The sequence below is a fragment of the Phyllobates terribilis genome, unplaced genomic scaffold, assembly GCF_046119375.1.
Source record: "Phyllobates terribilis strain yellow unplaced genomic scaffold, ASM4611937v1 Scaffold_10__3_contigs__length_209671492, whole genome shotgun sequence".
Taxonomy (NCBI): domain Eukaryota; kingdom Metazoa; phylum Chordata; class Amphibia; order Anura; family Dendrobatidae; genus Phyllobates; species Phyllobates terribilis.
Window position 1 is genome coordinate 194,639,069 of NW_027362770.1, and position 16,159 is coordinate 194,655,227.

At 50.3% G+C, this 16,159-nt stretch overlaps 3 protein-coding genes across 3 annotated transcripts; all 3 read left to right on the forward strand.

The window, feature by feature from the left end:
• Nucleotides 1–6,861: 6,861 nt before the first annotated feature.
• On the forward strand, nt 6,862–7,173 carry LOC141164844 (histone H4). The gene has a single exon (XM_073650467.1). It carries the CDS (start codon nt 6,862–6,864, stop codon nt 7,171–7,173), a length of 312 nt encoding a protein of 103 aa, XP_073506568.1.
• Nucleotides 7,174–13,512: 6,339 nt separating this feature from the next.
• On the forward strand, nt 13,513–14,197 carry LOC141164834 (histone H1.01-like). The gene has a single exon (XM_073650456.1). It carries the CDS (start codon nt 13,545–13,547, stop codon nt 14,190–14,192), a length of 648 nt encoding a protein of 215 aa, XP_073506557.1. The 5' UTR covers nt 13,513–13,544; the 3' UTR covers nt 14,193–14,197.
• A 1,013-nt stretch (nt 14,198–15,210) lies between these two features.
• On the forward strand, nt 15,211–15,702 carry LOC141164838 (histone H3). The gene has a single exon (XM_073650460.1). The coding sequence runs from the start codon at nt 15,234–15,236 to the stop codon at nt 15,642–15,644; it is 411 nt and encodes a 136-aa protein (XP_073506561.1). The 5' UTR covers nt 15,211–15,233; the 3' UTR covers nt 15,645–15,702.
• The last annotated feature ends 457 nt before the right edge of the window (nt 15,703–16,159 follow it).

Consider the following 16,159-nt stretch of genomic DNA (forward strand, 5'->3'; position numbering starts at 1 on the left):
CCAACTCTGCTGCACTAACACCAGCTCCAGAGGACCTGCTCCGCAGCGGCTCCACATAGCCGCATACCACAGGTGGCATCACGAACTGTATATAAGAACTTTAATTCCCCTGTAAATATCCCCTTTTATTGACCGCCACTGTGACATCTCCCCTAGGAACGACCGACCTGGCACCGAGTACCCCATGGCCCAGGGGGCGCGTCATATGCATGTGTCTGATGATGTGTCACACACCACATGGCCAGATGAGGTTTTAAATGTTAAAATGACATTTCCTGGTGAATGCATTTGTTTGGTTGAAAGCAATACAATAGTGCAAAACCATATCAAAAATGCTACTTGTGAACATAGCCCAAGATGTGGAGGAGTATTTTTGTTTTTGGTTATTTATTTTGCCTTATATACAAGTCATTACCCTGGAAAGGATGTTCCTTAACATATTTCTCAGTAAAATCCATTTTGGTTTCATTTTTGTATGTTTTATTGTGAGTCCGTAAAAGTGGCGTAATACTCTGACAACGTTGTTGACAGCAGTGACCTGGGAGTCAGAGATGCTTTCAGGGGTCTTCCCCATGCTGTTCCCATGTAATTTCAGCACTGTTCCCATCGATTTGGGCAATTTTTAGGCCCTCTGCAGACCGCCTGAAAAATGCTTGAGTTTCCCATAGACTTACATTGGGCTCGTTGCTCGGGTCGTGCTCCCGAGTATTCCAATGTGCTCGACCCGAGCATCGAGCTCCCGAGCATTTTAGTGCTCGCTCATCACTAATCCTTAGCCACAACTGTGGCTGTGGCCAGCAGCGGTCGTGGGTCTGCAGCTCGCAGGGGCGGCAAGGGTTGCCTAGCCTGGGCCTTTTTTGTCACTGCAAAGGATGAGCCAGCTCATGTTATTTTCAAACTTTGCGATAAACTCAGTAGAGGTAAAAAGTGCAATAATTTGGCTACTACATGCTTGAACCTTCACATGCGCACACAACATGCGTTACTCTGGCAATCTCACCACGCTGAAATGCTGACCATCGGACCTCAACAACCATCAGCCGCCCCATCAACCACATCCGCTGCTTCTTCCTCCTCCTCTGTCACCATGCCAAGTATTATCATGCAGGTCTCCCACCACAGAACCTCTGCTTCTCTACCCGCTCCAGTCAGGCTGAGTGACAGCCCGTCAGCTGTAATGGAAGCGGACACGCCTGCTGTGTTTGTGTCACCGAGCACACCGCATATTTCTCAATCCACCGTAACATCTGAGCCTGCACCTCAATCACGCTCCACCAGTTTGTCCGTTTTACCGTACTCCGCCCTCTCAGCACCGCAATCAGCTCTCGGTCCTGCAGTTGTGGTCACATAAAAGATTGTTTACTCCCACACATGACAAAGCTAAGAGGTGGAAATCCACCATCTCCAATCTGTTGGAAACGGAAATGGTGGTGTCGGGTCCTAATTTTTTGAACTGTGAACACTCCTGTATGGCTTTTTTTTTTTCGGAGGAGGTAACCGGAGAACCTGGAGGAAACCCCCGCAAACACAGGGAGAACTTACTAACTACTTGCAGATGTTGTCCTCTATCATCATAAAGGAGTTACTTTGTTGTACAGGAGACCGACCACCGCTGTTGTCTACCTTGTGAACATGTGTTGAAGCTTGCAAGGTGTCACGGGTTTACCGTGATAGAGAGGAGCCAGAAGACCACAGCATCTGATCTCTCCCACTTCTGAGGTCATTAGAAAGAAGCCTTTCGCCTTCATATTAATCGATGTAGGGGTTAATCTGCTCAGTTGTGAGCTCCTGGATGCTTAACGTGATTTAGGCTCTTGACAGATTTGTCCCGTGCATCTCTCCTACTGTGATAACAAATTCGTACAAATTTGGTGATCGTATTACGAATCGAATATTGAAACATTCGCACATCTCTATCTATATGTAGGGAGAAGTCTCCATTATTAAGGGGCATGTGCAGATTAAATTCAATAGTGACCAATCAGGAATAACGCATAAATCACCAGACTGAAGAAAAAAACAACAAGAGGTCAATAGTAATAGTGCAATATATTCTTTTTTTCACAGGTACAATGGTACCCAGGTCTGGATGAAAGTCTTCTCTCCTCCAGAACTGGGTACCATCCGCACATTGAATCGCATATAATCCGCTTGTACAAATGTACAGACACGGATTCTATGCGTCTCAATGCAAGTCAATGGCGGCGCTTCCGCAAAATTAATGAACATGCTGCGGATTTATGAGCGCTGCAGAAACGCTGGGGAAAAATCCGCAGCATGTGCATTGACATTGCGGACTGCCATTGGGGACCATGGGGTGCGGATTGCCATGCGTTTTTTATGCGTTTCCGCTGCAGAAACGCATGAAAAACGCATCGTGTGCACGCAGCCTTACACCATGCGGCTACTGTCGGGAGATCAGCGGCTAGGGTGTGAAGGGAGGACCGGGGAGCGGCGCTGCGGGTCGGGATACTTCTGCTGCGAGCAGTCGCTCATCTCCCGGCTTCTCGCAGCGGAAGTAGCCGCACAGGCAGCGGCGCTCCCCGGTCCTCACCAATACGATTCACTGATTGATCGCGGTCTCTGCACCCGGCCAATCAGTGATTTTGGCGCAAAATTTAAACAAAGCGGTGCTGATTGGTCGCGGCCGCTGCCCGCGACCAATCACCGATTTTGGCGCCACATTTAAATAGTGGCCGCGACCAATCACCGATCTTGGCGCCACATTTAAACACTGCTGTGCTGATTGGTCGCGGTTGCCAGCCGCGACAAATCAGCGAGATTGGCGCCAAATTTGAGCAACGCTCTGCTGATTGGTCGCGACCGCCAGCCGCGACCAATCAGCGATATGGGCGCCAAATTTAAACCCCGCTCTGCTGATTGGTCACGGTCACGACCAATCAGCAGTATTGGCGCCAAATTGAAACCTCGCTCTGCTGATTATTCGCAACCACCGGCCGTGACCAATCAGCGATATTGGCGCCAAATTTAAACACCGCTTCGCTAATTGGCCGCGGTGGCCGGCCGCGACCAATCAGCGATATTGCCGCCAAATTTAAACACCGCTATGCTGATTGGTCGCGGTTACCGGTCACGAATAATCAGCATTATTGAAGCCACTTTTAAACACCGCTCTGTTGATGGGTCGCGGCCGTGACCAATCACCATTATTGGCGCCAAATGTAAATACCGCTCTGCTGATTTGCCGCGACCACCGGCCGCAACCATTCAGCATTATTGGCGCCAAATTTAAACAATGTTCTGCTGATTGTGCCCGGTCGGCCGCATACATATTCTAGACTAACCGGTGCGTTAGAATCGGGCCACCATCTAGTAAATCTAATAAGCGTGTAGCATGTACCTGTATAGGCGCCAGCTTAACTGCCACGAGGATGCGCCCACAATGCGCGTTTCAGCATCTGCTTTCGTAGGGAGTGTACAGCACACTATGGAGTATGGGGGGATATAAAGCACTGTACGGGGGGTATATATATTTGTCGCTGGTGTGAATTTCAAAATATACTTTGCCTGTAGTCACTGTATATACATCCAGTCTGAGCTGCGGTGTCTGTGCTCCACACTATGCCACCATGTGGAAGGTGAGGACGGTGCAGGCACACAGGGTCGCTCTGCAGTGGTGTCATCAGGAGCCGCTGCTAGAGGAGCAGCATCTGCCCACATTATTATTATAGCGCCATTTATTCCATGGCGCTTTACATGTGATAGGGATATACATAACAAAAGCATTTACATAATCTTAACAAAACGAGTCAGTGACTGGTACAGGAGGAGCGAGGACCCTGCCCGCGAGGGCTCACAGTCTACAAGGGATGGGTGAGGATACAGTAGGTGAGGGTAGAGCTGGTCATGCAGCGGTATGGTGGAGCGAGGACCCTGCCCGCGAGGGCTCACAGTCTACAAGGGATGGGTGAGGATACAGTAGGTGAGGGTAGAGCTGGTCATGCAGCGGTATGGTGGAGCGAGGACCCTGCCCGCGAGGGCTCACAGTCTACAAGGGATGGGTGAGGATACAGTAGGTGAGGGTAGAGCTGGTCGTGCAGCGGTATGGTGGAGCGAGGACCCTGCCCGCGAGGGCTCACAGTCTACAAGGGATGGGTGAGGATACAGTAGGTGAGGGTAGAGCTGGTCGTGCAGCGGTATGGTGGAGCGAGGACCCTGCCCACGAGGGCTCCGTCTACAAGGGATGGGTGAGGATACAGTAGGTGAGGGCAGAGCTGGTCGTGCAGCGGTGGTTACTGCAGGTTGTAGGCTTGTCAGAAGAGGTACATTATACTCATCTAATGCCCCGCACCCATCACCGGCCCAAAGTCCCCCGATGCAAGGACACGGAAAAGCGGCTTTATTATCAGCACCTCCGACTACAGGGCATGGAGATCGGGGGAGAGGATGGTGGGAGAGAGCAGACCGTGGAGAGTCAGACACAAAAACAGCGCGAGTAACACTGGATCATAAACCTGATTAGTGCAGAGGATTATACCCACTGTGCCAAGCACTAATAGGAGAGAACTATACACACTGTGCCAACACACTGATAGCAGGGATTATACCCACTTGTACAAAGCATGAATAGCGGGTTGAAAAAGTGTGCATAACACCTTATAATAGTGCTTGGCACAGTGGGTATAATCCCTGCTATTAGTTGGTTGGCACAGTGGAAAAAATCATCTTCGATTACCTGGTTGGAGCAGTGGGTATAATAATTTATAGTAGCAGAGGATTATACCCACAGTATCAACCAACTAATAGTGGGTATAATCGTCTGCTATTAGTTGGTTGACACTGTGGGAATAATCATCTGCTGTGCCAACCCACTAACAGCATGGATTATACCCACTGTGCCAAGCACTAATAGCAGAGGATTATACCCATTGTGCCAAGCACTAATAGCAGGGGATTATACCCACTGTGCCAAGCACTAATAGTAGAGGATTATACCCACTGCGCCAAGCACTAATAGCAGGGGATTATACCCACTGCGTCAAGCACTAATACCAGGGGATTATACCCACTGCATCAAGCACTAATAGCAGGGGATTATACCCACTGCGCCAAGCACTAATAGCAGAGGATTATACCCACTGCGCCAAGCACTAATAGCAGGGGATTATACCCACTGCGTCAAGCACTAATAGCAGAGGATTATACCCACTGCGCCAAGCACTAATAGCAGGGGATTATACCCACTGCGCCAAGCACTAATAGCAGGGGATTATACCCACTGCGCCAAGCACTAATAGCAGGGGATTATACCCACTGCGTCAAGCACTAATACCAGGGGATTATACCCACTGCATCAAGCACTAATAGCAGGGGATTATACCCACTGTGCCAAGCACTAATAGCAGAGGATTATACCCACTGCGCCAAGCACTAATAGCAGGGGATTATACCCACTGCGTCAAGCACTAATAGCAGAGGATTATACCCACTGCGCCAAGCACTAATAGCAGGGGATTATACCCACTGCGCCAAGCACTAATAGCAGAGGATTATACCCACTGCGCCAAGCACTAATAGCAGGGGATTATACCCACTGCGCCAAGCACTAATAGCAGGGGATTATACCCACTGTGCCAAGTACTAATAGCAGAGAATTATACCCACTGTGCCAAGCACTAATAGCAGGGGATTATACCCACTGTGCCAAGCACTAATAGCAGAGGATTATACCCACTGCGCCAAGCACTAATAGCAGGGGATTATACCCACTGCGTCAAGCACTAATACCAGGGGATTATACCCACTGCATCAAGCACTAATAGCAGGGGATTATACCCACTGTGCCAAGCACTAATAGCAGAGGATTATACCCACTGCGCCAAGCACTAATAGCAGGGGATTATACCCACTGCGTCAAGCACTAATAGCAGAGGATTATACCCACTGCGCCAAGCACTAATAGCAGGGGATTATACCCACTGCGCCAAGCACTAATAGCAGAGGATTATACCCACTGCGCCAAGCACTAATAGCAGGGGATTATACCCACTGCGTCAAGCACTAATACCAGGGGATTATACCCACTGCATCAAGCACTAATAGCAGGGGATTATACCCACTGTGCCAAGCACTAATAGCAGAGGATTATACCCACTGCGCCAAGCACTAATAGCAGGGGATTATACCCACTGCGTCAAGCACTAATAGCAGAGGATTATACCCACTGCGCCAAGCACTAATAGCAGGGGATTATACCCACTGCGCCAAGCACTAATAGCAGAGGATTATACCCACTGCGCCAAGCACTAATAGCAGGGGATTATACCCACTGCGCCAAGCACTAATAGCAGGGGATTATACCCACTGTGCCAAGTACTAATAGCAGAGAATTATACCCACTGTGCCAAGCACTAATAGCAGGGGATTATACCCACTGTGCCAAGCACTAATAGCAGAGGATTATACCCCATTTCCCGCTGATTTCCTCTGATGTCACACACCCTTTGCTCTCCAGACCGGTGGAGGCGTCTGATCGATGATGATCTCCCAGAGATTGATCTATTTCCAGCCTGAATCTCCCGCTGTCATTATTGGAGCAGACAGGATCTCGTGTCTCCGAGCAGCAGCGGCGCCGAGATGAGGAATTCTGCTGAATCTTCTCTCAACATAATAAAGAGAAGCGGGAAAATTACATCACAATGAGCGGGAAATTCAAAATCACCAACTGTTCGGTGCTCAGCCAATCAGAGAAGAGGGAGGGAGTCAATTATGCAAATTTGGTAACGACTCTAGTCCCAAATGCGCGTCATCCCTGCGGTTCTCGCTCCGGTTCGCTCACCCTCCATATAACGGAAGGACTCGGCGCTGATCAGTCATCGTGTTCTGCTGACTACGTGGAAGATGTCTGGTCGCGGTAAAGGAGGGAAAGGTCTCGGGAAGGGCGGCGCCAAGCGGCACAGGAAGGTACTGCGTGATAACATCCAGGGCATCACCAAGCCTGCTATCCGCCGTCTCGCTCGCAGGGGAGGCGTCAAGCGCATCTCCGGCCTCATCTATGAGGAGACTCGCGGCGTCCTGAAAGTCTTCCTGGAGAACGTGATCCGTGACGCCGTCACCTACACCGAGCACGCCAAGAGGAAGACCGTCACCGCCATGGACGTGGTGTACGCGCTCAAGCGCCAGGGCCGCACTCTCTACGGCTTTGGAGGCTAATGCTTCTGCCCCATTCTCACCCCAAAAGCTCTTATCAGAGCCGCCACATCTACTATGGAGAAGCTACAATTCCTGGTATTGGATGAATGCGGTAATGAGGTGACGGGATCTCGGGTCTGGAGCAGGAGGAGCCGCAGTGTTAGATCCTCTCCCTGCAGCATCACTGTCAGGTGCTCGGGACGGAGGGGACAGGTCTCTAATATCCGCTCAGTGATGGGGGCTGTAGGTGGTGGGTATACAGGGGTCTGGTGTCCGGAGGAGCCGGGAGCTCCCATATCATTTCTGAAGAACTTCTCTGTATACAGTGGAGTGAAGATCAGTAACTGCCGGCTCCTCTCATTACTATCGGGGGGCTCCTGGATGTGTCCAGTGTCTGCGCCTCACTACTACCACCCTCATCATCCAGCACCGTCTACATGTGGTTACAGTGTGGATTCTGGAGGATCTATAGGATCCTGACATCAGTGTAATGTGCGGCCGGAGCTACAGCCGGCAGCGATCTCCTGGGCTCGGTCTGATGGATGAAGCCGATCACATCCCGCTCCTCCCCGCAGCCGGTATTATAGGAGCGGATACTGCGCCACTAATCCGGGGATCAGACCCCTGGGGGGGAGAAGAGCGGCCGCCGATCACTGAACACGAGCGGATCGTCCGATGTAATACCGCTGTTACACAGACAGTAAACTATCAGTCTAAGCGGGAAATTCAATTTAAGAGTTCAGCCAATCAGCACTTAGCACAAATCTATAGCTCCGCCCACAGGCGGCTCCAGGTTACAGCCACCATCTTTTAACCATTTAGTGTCTGATATTCTCGCTGCTGTTCTCCATTATCAGTCATTTCCTATTTACCAGTAACCGGAACAATCAGAGGAAAGGTCTAACAGAAAGAAGCAGTGCCGTAACTATAAACTTCGAGGCCCTGGGGCAAAAATTTATCGTGGGGCCCCTCAACATTTCAATCACTAGAGGTTGTGTGGAATGTGGTGAAGCCTGCTGCGCATTGTTGTATACGACTCACAGGCTTCACCACGTTCCGCAAGACCTTTAATAGATTTTGTTTATGATGCAAGTTTTAGAAGTTAAATATTCAGTGAATATGTTTAGAAAAATGTTTACTATCAGTTTGGGGCCCCTTGGCTGGTTGGGGCCCCGGGGCAGTGCCCCAGCTGCCCCGTTTCTAGTTACGGCCCTGGAAACAAGTCACCAATTCTGCATTTATCACCCACTCCAGAGAAAAAATACTGATAGTGGGGCCGTGGCCTCACAAAAAGTGCTGGATATCCCCATATAGTGATGTCCAACATAGTGCTCTTACCTACATATATTGCTGTATACCACCATATGGTGCTGAATGCCTCCATAGAGCGCATTATACACACCATGTAGTGCTGTAAAACCCTTGTAGTGCAGTATACCGCCACATACTGCTGTAAATTCTATTTAAGGCTGTATATCTCCACATGCTGCAGTATTCCCCAGTATAGCGCTGTATCCATCAATATAGTGCTGTTCACCCCATATAGGGTTGTGTACACCCCAGATATTGCTGCAAACCCGACATCTGTATATAGCTGCTGTATTCACCATACAGTGCTGGATACTAATTGTATAGCCATATAATGCTCCAAACACCCATATTGTGCCTTCAAATAGCACTGTGTATCTCCATATACGGTAATTCTATATACCCTTCGGTGCAATTCTCTCTTTGACGTCCTCTCTGTGACAACCGATCGTAGACGCCAGCGACCTCCTCCTCTGAGACCAGGACCGATCTAAAGATCAACACTTACATGATCTTCTGTTCCTTCTGGAGCTTTTCTTGTATGTGACTACAATATCTGCTGGAGATTATCGCCCTGCGATTGTTGGCCGATATGTCATATTTTATCTTCATAATGAAAGAGTCTGTTTTATGGGATTGTTTCCCTTGATATTCACTAAAGTGGACCCCCATACGCTGTGTGTATATATGTACAGTATATATATATATATAAATACACACACATCTCTGGCAAAAATAAGAAACCCCAGCAAAATTTTAGTTTTCTCTGATTTTTCTCTTTACTGGTATATTTTTCAGTAAAATGTACATTGTTGTTTTATTCTATAAACTACTGACAACTTGTTTCCGAAATTCAAAACTAAAAATGTTGTATTTATTTGCAGCAAATGAGAAATCATCAAAATAATGAAAAAGAAGCAGAGGAGCAGAGAGCCAGTGCTTTCAGACCGCAAAGAAAACAAGTTCTTATTCATTTAGAAACAACAATCCTCATGTTATAACTCAGGAAGAGTTCAGAAATCAATATTTGGTGGAATAACCATGATTTTTAATCCCAGCTTTCATGCGTCTTGGCTGCTTTCCACCAGTCTTCCACACTGCTTTTGGGTGACCATTTGCCACTCCTGGCACAAACATTTCATCAGTTCTTCTTTGTTTGATGGCTTGTGACCTTCCATCTTCCTCTTGATTACATTCCAGAGGTTTTCAATGGGGTTCAGGTCTGGAGATTGGGCGGCCATGACAGGGTCTTGATGTGGTCCTCCTTCATCCACACATTGATTGACCTAGCTGTGTGGCATGGGGCAATGTCCTCACAGTTGGGGAACATTGCCTGAGCAGAAGGAAGCAAGTGTTTTTCAAGGATAACCTTGTCTGCGGCTTGATTCATACGTCCTTCGCCCAATTCCAGCCTTGGTGAAGCATCCCCAGATCATCACCGATCTTCCACCAAATTTCACAGTGGGTGCAAGACACTGTGGCTTGTATGCCTCTCCAGGTCTCCGTCAAACCATTAGAAGACCAGGTGTTGGGCAAAGCTGAAAATTAGACTCATCAGAGAAGATGACCTTACTCCAGTCCTCTATGGTCCAATCCTTATGGTCTTAGACAAACTTCAGCCTGGCTCTCCTTTGCTTCTCATTGATGAAAGGCTATTTTCTAGCTTTACATGACTTGAGGCCTCTAGGAGCCCGTTACCAACTGTTCTTGCCGTGCACTTCACCCATACACTGCACACACTGGATATATATATAACAGGAGAGGAGCTGCAAGGAGAGGAGCCGTCTGTGTCCCCCCCATACACTGCACACACTGGATATATATATATATAACAGGAGAGGAGCTGCAGGGAGCGGAGCCGTCTGTGTCCCCCATACACTAAACACACTGGATATATATATATATAACAGGAGAGGAGCTGCAGGGAGCGGAGCCGCCTGTGTCCCCCATACACTGCACACACTGGATATATATATAACAGGAGAGGAGCTGCAGGGAGCGGAGCCGCCTGTGTCCCCCATACACTGCACACACTGGATATATATATAACAGGAGAGGAGCTGCAGGGAGAGGAGCCGTCTGTGTCTCCCATACACTGCACACACTGGATATATATATATATAACAGGAGAGGAGCTGCAGGGAGCGGAGCCGCTTGTGTCCCCCATACACTGGACACACTGGATATATATATATATATATATATAATAGGAGAGGAGCTGCAGGGAGCGGAGCCGCCTGTGTCCCCCATACACCGCACACACTGGATATATATAACAGGAGAGGAGCTGCAGGGAGAGGAGCCGCCTGTGTCCCCCATACACTGCACACACTGGATATATATATAACAGGAGAGGAGCTGCAGGGAGAGGAGCCGTCTGTGTCTCCCATATACTGCACACACTGGATATATATATATATATATATATATATATATATAACAGGAGAGGAGCTGCAGGGAGCGGAGCCGCCTGTGTCCCCCATACACTGCACACACTGGATATATATATATATATATAATAGGAGAGGAGCTGCAGGGAGAGGAGCCGTCTGTGTCTCCCATATACTGCACACACTGGATATATATATATATATATATATATAACAGGAGAGGAGCTGCAGGGAGCGGAGCCGCCTGTGTCCCCCATACACTGCACACACTGGATATATATATAACAGGAGAGGAGCTGCAGGGAGCGGAGCCGCCTGTGTCCCCCATACACTGCACACACTGGATATATATATAACAGGAGAGGAGCTGCAGGGAGAGGAGCCGTCTGTGTCTCCCATACACTGCACACACTGGATATATATATATAACAGGAGAGGAGCTGCAGGGAGCGGAGCCGCTTGTGTCCCCCATACACTGTACACACTGGATATATATATATATATATAATAGGAGAGGAGCTGCAGGGAGCGGAGCCGCCTGTGTCCCCCATACACTGCACACACTGGATATATATATAACAGGAGAGGAGCTGCAGGGAGAGGAGCCGCCTGTGTCCCCCATACACTGCACACACTGGATATATATATAACAGGAGAGGAGCTGCAGGGAGAGGAGCCGTCTGTGTCTCCCATATACTGCACACACTGGATATATATATATATATATATATATATATATATATATATATAACAGGAGAGGAGCTGCAGGGAGCGGAGCCGCCTGTGTCCCCCATACACTGGATATATATATAACAGGAGAGGAGCTGCAGGGAGCGGAGCCGCCTGTGTCCCCCATACACTGCACACACTGGATATATATATAACAGGAGAGGAGCTGCAGGGAGAGGAGCCGTCTGTGTCTCCCATACACTGCACACACTGGATATATATAACAGGAGAGGAGCTGCAGGGAGCGGAGCCGCCTGTGTCCCCCATACACTGCACACACTGGATATATATATATATATATATATATAATAGGAGAGGAGCTGCAGGGAGAGGAGCCGTCTGTGTCTCCCATACACTGCACACACTGGATATATATAACAGGAGAGGAGCTGCAGGGAGAGGAGCCGCCTGTGTCCCCCATACACTGCACACACTGGATATATATAGCAGGAGAGGAGCTGCAGGGAGCAGAGCCGCCTGTGTCCCCCATACACTGCACACACTGGATATATATATAATAGGAGAGGAGCTGCAGGGAGCGGAGCCGTCTGTGTCCCTCATACACTGCACACACCGGATATATATATAACAGGAGAGGAGTTGCAGGGAGCGGAGCCGCCTGTGTCCCCCATACACTGCACACACTGGATATATATATAACAGGAGAGGAGCTGCAGGGAGAGGAGCCGTCTGTGTCTCCCATACACTGCACACACTGGATATATATATAACAGGAGAGGAGCTGCAGGGAGAGGAGCCGTCTGTGTCTCCCATACACTGCACACACTGGATATATATAACAGGAGAGGAGCTGCAGGGAGCGGAGCCGCCTGTGTCCCCCATACACTGCACACACTGGATATATATATATATATATATATATATATATATATATATATAATAGGAGAGGAGCTGCAGGGAGAGGAGCCGTCTGTGTCTCCCATACACTGCACACACTGGATATATATAACAGGAGAGGAGCTGCAGGGAGCGGAGCCGCCTGTGTCCCCCATACACTGCACACACTGGATATATATATATATATATATATATATAATAGGAGAGGAGCTGCAGGAAGAGGAGCCGTCTGTGTCTCCCATACACTGCACACACTGGATATATATAACAGGAGAGGAGCTGCAGGGAGAGGAGCCGCCTGTGTCCCCCATACACTGCACACACTGGATAAAATAGCTTGAGAGGAGCTGCAGGGAGAGGAGCCGTCTGTGTCTCCCATATACTGCACACACTGGATATATATATAACAGGAGAGGAGCTGCAGGGAGAGGAGCCGCCTGTGTCCCTCATACACTGCACACACTGGATATATATATAACAGGAGAGGAGCTGCAGGGAGAGGAGCCGCCTGTGTCCCTCATACACTGCACACACTGGATATATATATAACAGGAGAGGAGCTGCAGGGAGCGGAGCCGCCGTCTGTGTCTCCTTCCGGCCTCTCAGCAGATCCAGGTCGTCCTCACATCGTACAATCAGCTTCCTGCACGACACAGATCGGGGTACAGATCCCGGTGATGGTGACCGGTGCCGGGAATAGAAGGAACGAGCTCCCGCAGCAGTTTTATCTCCGCAGATACACAGTGAGGTGCAGCCCGGAGGACTATGGGGAGATCTCGGCTCCTTCCTGCCTCCTCCTCCGCCAGTGACGGCTGTAGACATGTAGGGGAGATGTCAGGGAGGAGGAGGACACGGAGGAAGCGCGCTCTGCTGCCCGGTCCTGGCCGGTAATGGGCTCTTATCCCGGGCAGGGAAGCACAAGGGAGAGCGGAGCTTCACTCTGCTCAGACATGAGGGGGCGGGGCCTGTGTCCAGTGTCAGCCAATAGAAGCTCAGGAGGAGGCAGCCAATCAGTGCGCAGTGTGACTGTACATATAAGAGGCGCCTCCAGCTCCCTCCTCAGTGTTTTTCTTCCAGGAGATTCTTGTGTCAGTTCCTCATAACACGATGGCAGAAACCGCGCCAGCCGCCGCTCCTCCCGCCGAACTGGCCACCAAAGCCAAGAAGCAGCCGAAGAAATCCTCCACAGGGGCCGCCAAGAAGAGCAAGAAACCCTCCGGTCCCAGCGTGTCCGAGCTGATCGTCAAAGCCGTGTCCGCCTCTAAGGAGCGCAGCGGGGTGTCTCTGGCCGCTCTGAAGAAGGCTCTGACTGCCGGCGGGTACGATGTGGAGAAGAATAACAGCCGCCTGAAGCTGGCCGTCAGGTCTCTGGTCACCAAGGGCTCCCTGCTCCAGGTGAAGGGAAGTGGCGCCTCCGGATCCTTCAAGCTGAACAAGAAGCAGGAGACGAAGGACAAGCCGGCCAAGAAGAAGCCGGCGGCTGCGACCAAACCCAAGAAACCTACAGCCAAGAAAGCGGCCAAATCCCCGAAGAAGCCCCAAAAAGCTCCCACTGCAGCCAAGAAAAGCCCGAAAAAGTCCAAGAAGCCAGCAGCCGCGGCTAAGAAAGCAGCCAAGAGCCCCAAGAAGCCGAAGGCCGCTGCGCAGCCCAAGAAGGTGACGAAGAGCCCGGCTAAGAAGGCGGCCAAACCCAAAGCTGCCAAGAGCCCGGCTAAGAAGGTGACTAAAGCCAAGAAGCCCGCGGCCAAGAAATAAGCGCAGCCGCTCTGTCCTCCTACCACAAAGGCTCTTATCAGAGCCACCACCTTGTCCCCGCAGAGCTGTATGATCAGTGCCACCACCTTTTCCCTACAGAACTGTATGATCAGTGCCACCACCTTGTCCCTGCAGAGCTGTATAATCAGTGCCACCACCTTTTCCCTACAGAACTGTATGATCAGTGCCACCACTTTTTCCCTACAGAACTGTATGATCAGTGCCACCACCTTGTTCCCGCAGAGCTGTATGATCAGTGTCACCACCTTGTCCCTACAGAACTGTATGATCAGTGCCACCACCTTTTCCCTACAGAACTGTATGATCAGTGCCACCACCTTGTCCCTGCAGAGCTGTATGATCAGTGCCACCACCTTGTCCCTGCAGAACTGTATGATCAGTGCCACCACCTTTTCCCTACAGAACTGTATGATCAGTGCCACCACCTTTTCCCTACAGAACTGTATGATCAGTGCCACCACCTTTTCCCTACAGAACTGTATGATCAGTGCCACCACCTTGTTCCCGCAGAGCTGTATGATCAGTGTCACCACCTTGTCCCTACAGAGCTGTATGATCAGTGCCACCACCTTGTCCCTACAGAACTGTATGATCAGTGCCACCACCTTGTCCCTACAGAGCTGTATGATCGGTGTCACCACCTTGTCCCTGCAGAGCTGTATGATCAGTGCCACCACCTTGTACCCTCAGCTGTATGATCAGTTTAGGAACTTCTTCCATTAGCGCAGTCTGAACATGCTCATATCCGTGTTTAGATGCAGGAAGCCGTGATCTCAAGCAGCGGGAAATGAACGTATTCTGTCATCGTGGAGGGGGAGGGGCAGGAGGTGGAGCTTCCACTGAGCAATGATTGGTTAAAAACATTAGGTGCTGATTGGCCTTATGATTTTTATTTGTGCGACAGAACCAATGGAGTGCAGGGGGCGTGTTTCCCGTAGACCAATGAGGACGCGCAGACGAGCATAAATACCCTGCTCCCGCCGCTCCGCTCATCACATCTGTACTCGTGTATACAGCGCTATGGCCAGAACCAAGCAGACCGCCCGTAAATCCACCGGAGGGAAAGCTCCCCGCAAGCAGCTGGCCACTAAGGCCGCCAGGAAGAGCGCTCCTGCCACTGGCGGAGTGAAGAAGCCGCATCGCTACCGGCCAGGAACAGTCGCTCTCCGGGAGATCCGCCGCTACCAGAAGTCCACCGAGCTGCTGATCCGTAAGCTTCCCTTCCAGCGCCTGGTGAGGGAGATCGCCCAGGACTTCAAGACCGATCTGCGCTTCCAGAGCTCGGCGGTGATGGCGCTGCAGGAGGCCAGCGAGGCTTATCTGGTGGGGCTGTTCGAGGACACCAACCTGTGCGCCATCCACGCCAAGAGGGTCACCATCATGCCCAAAGACATCCAGCTGGCCCGCAGGATCCGCGGGGAGAGGGCTTAGATCTGCCGGGCACCGAGGACAACACAAAGGCTCTTTTCAGAGCCACCAAATCCTCCCACAAACGAGCTGATTCTCTCCTTCTCCTCCTCACTTCCCGCAGTCACTGATGATCACTGTTGTCCGCCATCTTGTTACAGGGGTCAGTAGTGTATTAGTGCACTGGGGTCCGTGATCTTGTTACAGGGGTCAGTAGTGTATTAGTGCACTGGGGTCCGCGATCTTGTTACAGCGGTCAGTAGTGTATTAGTGCACTGGGGTCCGCGATCTTGTTACAGCGGTCAGTAGTGTATTAGTGCACTGGGGTCCGCCATCTTGTTACAGGGGTCAGTAGTGTATTAGTGCACTGGGGTCTGCGATCTTGTTACAGGGGTCAGTAGTGTATTAGTGCACTGGGGTCCGCGATCTTGTTACAGGGGTCAGTAGTGTATTAGTGCACTGGGGTCCGCGATCTTGTTACAGGGGTCAGTAGTGTATTAGTGCACTGGGTTCCGCGATCTTGTTACAGGGGTCAGTAG

Coding starts and splice junctions, on each gene's coding strand:
- LOC141164838 (XM_073650460.1), top strand. CDS start 15,234: ATGGCCAGAACCAAGCAGACCGCCCGTAAATCCACCGGAGGGAAAGCT.
- LOC141164834 (XM_073650456.1), top strand. CDS start 13,545: ATGGCAGAAACCGCGCCAGCCGCCGCTCCTCCCGCCGAACTGGCCACC.
- LOC141164844 (XM_073650467.1), top strand. CDS start 6,862: ATGTCTGGTCGCGGTAAAGGAGGGAAAGGTCTCGGGAAGGGCGGCGCC.